This window comes from Plecotus auritus (genome assembly GCF_963455305.1).
Source record: "Plecotus auritus genome assembly, chromosome: 3".
NCBI lineage: Eukaryota > Metazoa > Chordata > Mammalia > Chiroptera > Vespertilionidae > Plecotus > Plecotus auritus.
In genome coordinates, this window is record NC_137772.1 from 87,980,264 (window position 1) to 87,987,374 (window position 7,111).

General features: G+C 37.9%; 1 protein-coding gene across 2 annotated transcripts in view; it reads left to right on the forward strand.

The window, feature by feature from the left end:
* Positions 1 to 6,050, forward strand: part of AKAP11 (A-kinase anchoring protein 11) — a 64,561-nt gene extending 58,511 nt beyond the window's left edge. For both annotated transcript variants that reach the window (XM_080659913.1, XM_080659912.1), the window contains exon 12: positions 2,139 to 6,050. In XM_080659913.1, the coding sequence (XP_080516039.1) occupies positions 2,139 to 2,279 (141 nt within the window). In that variant the 3' untranslated portion in view covers positions 2,280 to 6,050. The remainder of the gene's footprint in view (positions 1 to 2,138) is intronic.
* Positions 6,051 to 7,111: the final 1,061 nt, after the last annotated feature.

The following is a 7,111-nucleotide window of genomic DNA, read 5'->3' on the forward strand; positions in this document are numbered from 1 at the left end:
AGTTGGGAGGGACCCAGGCCTGCAGGGGAGAGCAGTTGGGGGTGACCAGGCCTGCAGGGGAGGGCAGTTAGGGGTGACCAGGCCTGCAGGGGAGGGCAGTTAGGGGCAAACAGGCTGGCAGGGGAGCAGTTAGGCATCAATCAGGCTGGCAGGGGAGTGGTTAGGGGGTGATCAGGCTGGCAGGCAGAAGAAGTTAGGGGCAATCAGGAAGGCAGGCAAGCATTTGGGAGCCAGCAGTCCTGGATTGTGAGAGGGATCGGGCTTAAAAGGGCAGTCGGACATCCCTCGAGGTGTCCCAGATTGGAGAGGGTGCAGGCTGGGTGAGGGACACCCTCCTCCCCCATGCATGAATTTCGTGCACCGGGCCTCTAGTTTCATATAAATGACTTCAGTTATATGAAACTAGAGGCCCGGAGCATGAAAATTCATGCACTGGTGGCAGGAGGGTCCCTCAGCCCGGCCTGCCCCCTTTCACAGTCCAGGAGCCCTCAGGTGGAAGGTGACCCGGCCATCAGGGGAAGGTGACGCCCCCATCACACCTCTGCTACTGCCACTGCTGGCAGCGCAAGCCTTGGGCGGCCCTGGTTACCTGAGCCTTGGGCGGCCCTGGGCAGCTGGGTAGCCACCATCCAAGGCTTGCCTGCGCCTTGGGCTGGCCCTGGGTGGCTGGGGGGCTGAGGGGACTGGGGGACTCTGGAGCCAGGTGTGCGGAGCAGCCGGACTGCCTGAGGGCAGGCCTGGCCATGCTGTGTGCCTGCCATCCTGGCGGGGCTGAGGGGACTGGGTGCTGCCATCTTGTGGCAGTGGGTGCCACCATATTTGAGGGCGTGGCAGTTAATTAGCACATTTCCTCCTTATTGGCTGTGGGTGCCACCATTTTGTGAGGGCATGATGGTCAGTTAGCATATTCCCTCTATTAGAATGGCCAAAATAGACAAATAGAGACAGAAAGTAGATTAGTGATTCTCTAGAGTTGAGGGGGTTGAGAGAAATGGGAAGTGATTACCAATGTGTAGGGCTTTCCTTGTGGTGTGATAAAATGTCCTCACATTGGTTGTGGTGATGGTTGCATTCAACTCAGGAAATAATAATAAAAACCATCAACAGGTACACTTTTAAAAGAGTGAATTGTGTGGTATGTGAATTATATTTTTATTGAGTATAATTCAAAAGCTATTTTTTAAAAGGCTAAGCATATTTACATTACAAAAATCAAAGTAGTTTTTACAGAACTAAATAGAAAAAAATGAGTGAAGATGTTCTGATTGGTGATAATAGAGTTTTATTTAAACTTAACTGTATGTATTATCTTTTTAAAAATCCTCATTAGAAGATGTGTTTATTGATTTTAATCAAGAGAGCAAGAGGAAGAGAGAGAATGAAAGAGAGAGAGGGGAAAACATCCATTGGTGCCTCCCATATGCATCCTGACTGGGAATTGAACCCTAAACCTTTTGGTGTACATAATGACGCTCCAATCAACAGAGACACTGGCCAGAGCTACTTACATTTTTTTTATTTAGGTGTAATTGCTTATATAATATTATATTCGTTTCAGGTACACAACATCATATATACTGTATTATGAAATGATGACTACAATATTTTACTTTTTGGGGTTTTTTGAAACATTAACATTTCTTAACTTAGAAAACCATGTTTCCTTTGAGGCTACAGAGTGTATTCCAAAAACACACACCACACTATATGTTGTGGAAGGAAAATCCACATCCTTTTATTAAGCTTGACATTGTCTTTATTATTTTATGTTTCTGCTAGAGGGTGTGGCAGATGTATTTAGTTAGGTTAAGAGTATTTAGTTAGGTTAAGAATTTCCTGTAGAAATGTAGCACTATACTCCCACACAGGATATTCTCTTGGTGAGGTTATTGGAGTTCTGTCTCCAGCAATGCCAAAGTGTCATTCTGTGGAGGAGATGTGTTTATAAAGGGCAGGAAAGGAAAATGTTTAATTTGTGTAAAGTGGTGGTTAGGGAGAAAACTTGGTTATAACTGGGAAACAATATTTTATTACAAACAGCAGGATTCTTAGATTTCGCTGATGTTAATAAAAATGAAAACTTTATTGTTATAAAATTATTTTTGGCTAATGTTTGATATATCTTTCTGTCTTATTAGCTTTCAAAACAGTTACAAGAAAAAGGATGGAAAGTGGGAGACCTCCTGCAGGCTGTGCTTAACTACTATGAGGTGGTGGAAAAGACTTCCAGTGAGGAGAAATGCAAGTCACTGTATGACTGGCTCTTGGAAAACGCATAGAACAGATTCCAAACCAGTATATGTTTATTATTTGTTTTAGGAGAGGAAGAAACAGATAGACACATAGGATAAAAGTTGAATAGTGAATATTAACATTTAAAGTGAATTGGGGGAAAGTAAATATAGCTTTTTAAGCTCCTGTGTCATCACATACTGTATATAGTTCATACTTTTGTAATCTCTGTCAAATATTATCTTCATTCTTCTAAACACATGTGTAATATGTTAAAACCTTAAGAACGTATTTGAAGGAAGGTGTAACCATGAGGTTTTCAGGGACATCGATGTCATTCTTTTTACATCCAAACTGTGCTGCTAGAAACTGCACTGAGGTAGCTAAGGATAGGTTCCAGGGATAAAGAGTTAGAATTTGCTCCTTTGTAAACAAGTGGTATCCTATTAATAACTAATTTGACATAAAAAAAATAGCATTGGAGCTGATTTTTTTCTGGTAGTTTTGGACTCATTTTTAAAAGTCAATTTTATTTTGAAAGCTCAGCTATTGGTAGGTTTTTGAATTCCTCAAATTATTTAAATCCTTAGGAACATTAATATTTTAGGTTTCTGTTAATACTGTAAATGATAGTTTCCTCAACCTTTCATCAAAGTACATTACTTCCAATCGTTCTGGCAGGAAAGTGAGTGTGTGTGTGTGTGTGTGTGTGTGTGTGTGTGTGTGTGTGTGAGAGAGAGAGAGAGAGAGAGAGAGAGAGTGAGAGAGTGTGTGTAAAGGAATACTTTAACCTTGCTAGAGGTTTGTGCCCTCTTTTATTTTAATATTTTCTTGGTTAGAAATTCACCATTGATATTAAAAAGGTGCTTTAAAATAAAATGTCTATAAAGATTGTGCAGCAAAAAATTTTATTTCTTTTTTTGACTATTTGGGGTCCCCAACTTATCCTATAAATTAAAATAAAGTTGAAAAACATGTTGAAATTTTAAAAATTAATGTTAATAGGGAAATGCATTTAGAGAAGCCCAATAATGATTTTCACTCTTGAATTTTTGAAAACCTCTCCTCTTGAGCAAGGATAAGTTGTTTTTTTCTAGGGGAAAAAAGGATCCTCCCTGATAAAATCTATCTGCACTATTTTGTAAAGACCTCTGACATGATCCTTTTGGGCTCTACATTTCCTACTGCTTTAGCTTTAGAAACTGTGAGTTGATTTGCCTAGAAGACCAAGATTGTGTCTTGGTTTTGTATTGGAGGGTGTGCGTGTGTGAATTTTTTGGTTTTTCTATGAGTGGATTTTGTAATCCAGAATAAATCACTTTTTTCTTGGGGCTTTGGTTCAGCTTTAATACATTTTTTTTTTTTTTTTTTGAGCACTGACTTTTTTGGAAGTTGCACATAGTGTAGAAGCCATAGCACCTGCCATGGGACAAGGAATAGGGGTACTTAACGTTAATTTGAATTAATAATTATGGTAGAGAAATGTATTTTATAATAAAAGAGTCAAATTTGCTTTTTAAGAAAATGCCAAGAGCTATTTAAATATTTTGAGGTTATATTGCAAACTTTGGTTTTTCTCAATTTAAGATAAAGAGCAGGCCTTGAAAATAAAAGTTCCTCAAGTTTCTTTAAGTATTTTTTAAGGTGGAGAGATGTAGGAAATGTATATAACCAGAATTGTTTCTGTCTTTAGCTTCTTCGAACTTGAGATACAGCAGCACTAGACTGGGTTTTTAAATGTTAGGAACTGTGTTGTTAATTATAACATGTGTTAACTGATTATTAAGTTTGGATTGAATTTTTACAAATGTATAACTGTCATTGTGTTTAGAAATTTCAGTGTATCTATGGGTTTGATTAACAGCAAACTGAGTTCTGAATTTCTTTTAACCTAAAGTGACAATATATTACTTTTGTAAAATTTTGTGCTTGAAAATGTTTATGTTTATTTCTTGTGGCAGTAGTCATTTTGAGGTAAGATTTTCCTCAACTTCTTTTCTCCTTTGCAGTTTTATGGAGCTGTGCTGTTTTCCGAGTTCTCTTAGTTAGCCTCCACTTATGTCAGCCCAGTCATTAGGTATTGGCATGCCTAGTAATAATCATAGAGAAGTCCACACTTGTATCAGTTCAGTGCAGGGGCATAGAGAAAATGTTAAGTATTGGCAGATGTGAAAAGAAGCCTCCTTACTTAGAAAACATTTGTGTTTAGAGCAGTATTTTTATCAAGTACAGTCTAAATTTACTTTCTTTGAAGGCACTTTGTGATTTTTCCAAAGACATTCTAGATCCCTTTGATTGCTCAGTCTTCAGAACAGCTCTGTTTTTTGAAGACAACTCTGTCTTATTTTAATACAAATCTACTTGACATATTTATATTATAATATTGTATTAATGCCATTCTGTAGATTTTGGCTCTTATGAAATAGCTTATTCAGAACTGTTAAAATTGTGATGTGCATTGAGTTGAATTTTCTTTATCACATTTAGAGTCATTGAAGGATCTGTGAAAAGAAAGTGAATGAGGCCTCTGATAAAGGGTTTTTAGAACATTATTTTAGATTGAAATGTGGCAAGTCTTTCATAGTCTTTTCTCAAGCTAAGTTTAAATTTTTAGGTATTATTAATGTTGATTTTGAAAATATGTACAGATTTATACAAAAGAAATGATTCATTTATAAATCAGAAGAAAATTACAGTGTCTGTTGGATGGTTTGATACAATTTAATGGAATAAAACCTTTGAAAGTATTCACTCAGTGAATATATGTGATGACATCTTTATACTTTGAAAAATGTTTCACTTATACTATGCACAATACTATGCTTAAGTAAGTGGTTTATATTGTTGATAAGAGAGTTTGATTACTTACTAAATGCACCCTATATGAAATGAAAGGTGGTTTACCCAATGACTTTGACATTTGTGCACATTCCCCAGAGGCAAACTTGAGTCATCATCAGAGTCCAGACCCAGATGTTTTCTTAGTTAATTATTTAGCTAATATTATTCTTCCACAAGTAAATGTTATCAATTTCCCATCAGTATATTGCTTAAATGTTATATTTTTCAATGGAAACTTTCCAACGAATTTTTTAAAAATGACACATCCATACTCAAACTGTAGGGAAAATACTTTCATTTAAAACCCTATCCACCTGTCAGCAGCCCAAAAGAGTTAGAGCTTCAATGGGAATTATAAAATTGTACTAAAGTGAAATACATTTTTTTCTCATTTGTAACAAAAGGCTCTGTATGCAGTTACTCACTATTTCTGCTCTGAAGAAGCAGATACAGTGTTAGTCACTCTTGTCACTTTATTTATTTATTTATTTTTACCATCCATGTACATTCCTTTCACAAGGGTAGAATTGTAGTTGTAGAAGTTCATTGTTGTATTTTTGTTGTAATGTTTGAATACTATTTAATATCAGGTTTAATATTGCTGGATTTGCTATCTTTGGTTATTTGTGCAGTGTTAAAAGTAATTCACATTCTTATTTAATATATCAGATATATAGCAAAAGCAGCTTTAAGTAATTGTAGTTGTTTATTTGACTGTGCTGAATTACTATATTAAGACCTTGTATTGTATAACAGTAACTTCTTTCTGCTTTTCAGTAATTTAATATGTTCATTTACCGAAATATGAACTTTAGGATGCACTAAAATTTTGTTTCAGCAGTGGTTCAAAATAAACATTTCAGAAATTACTTTTGTAATAATTCGCAGTTGTTCTTTTATCTTTCATCAATTGTTTAAGTCTGTGATTTTTCCCCTTCCACCTAAGAATTCTCCAATAAACTTAAGAAATGCCTGGCCTTGGTTTCATTGTATAGTATCTTATTAACTACTCTGTACTGAACTAAAACAAAGGCATTACAAGTGGAACTGCTATAATAGAGACACATCAAACAATCTCAGTGCTTCTAACATGGTTTTCTAGAACAAGAGAAGTTAGGAATGAATATATATATTTAAGTCCTCACCTGAGGACATGTTTACTGATGAGAGAGAGAGAGAGAGAAAGAGAAACATCGATGTGAGAGAACCGGTGATCGAATCCGCAACCTTTTGGTGCACGGAACATGCCCTAAACAACTGAGCCACCTGGGTAGGGCAAGAATATTTTTAATTGGACACTGGATTCTAACTACTTATTTAGGTGCTTCTGGATTCTGACACCGTGACTTGAAAGGCTGTTTGTCTAACCTGATTTGGATTTTAGTACAAAGTAGAACAAGCATGTCAAACTCGCAGGCTGCATTCGGCCCACCAATATAACGGTATGTAAGAAACGTTTTAATAAAAATTTAGTAACTTAATTTTTACAATATCCTGTTATACATAATCTATACTAATAATAGCCTAAGTGGTTGTCACACCTTCACGCAACACGCCCTAATGTCATCACAAGATGGCCTGCTCACAGTGGAGGTGGGGCCCAGTGGAGGAGGTAGGTTGTGGGAGGGGAGGGCAGTTGTGGGTGATCAGGATGGCAGGAGAGCTGTTAGGCATCAACCAGGCTGGCAGGGGAGCGGTTAGGGGGCGATCAGGCTGGCAGGCAGGCGAGCAGTTAGGAGCCAGTGGTCCCGGATTGTGAGAGGGATGTCCGAGTGCCAGTTTAGGCCTGACCCCTGAGGGGGTCGGCCATTCCAGCAGTCGGACATCCCCCGAGGGGTCCCAGATTGGAAAGGGTGCAGGCTGGGCTGAGGGACTCCCCCGTGCATGAATTTCGTGCACCGGGCCTCTAGCTATTAATAACAACAACGTTCGCTAATGACTGATTACTATAATCATGTTGCATTCATTTCCCTTATGCGCCTTACACGCAGGCGCACCATTTCTCTCCACTAATACTAGCAGCGAATATTTTAGCAGC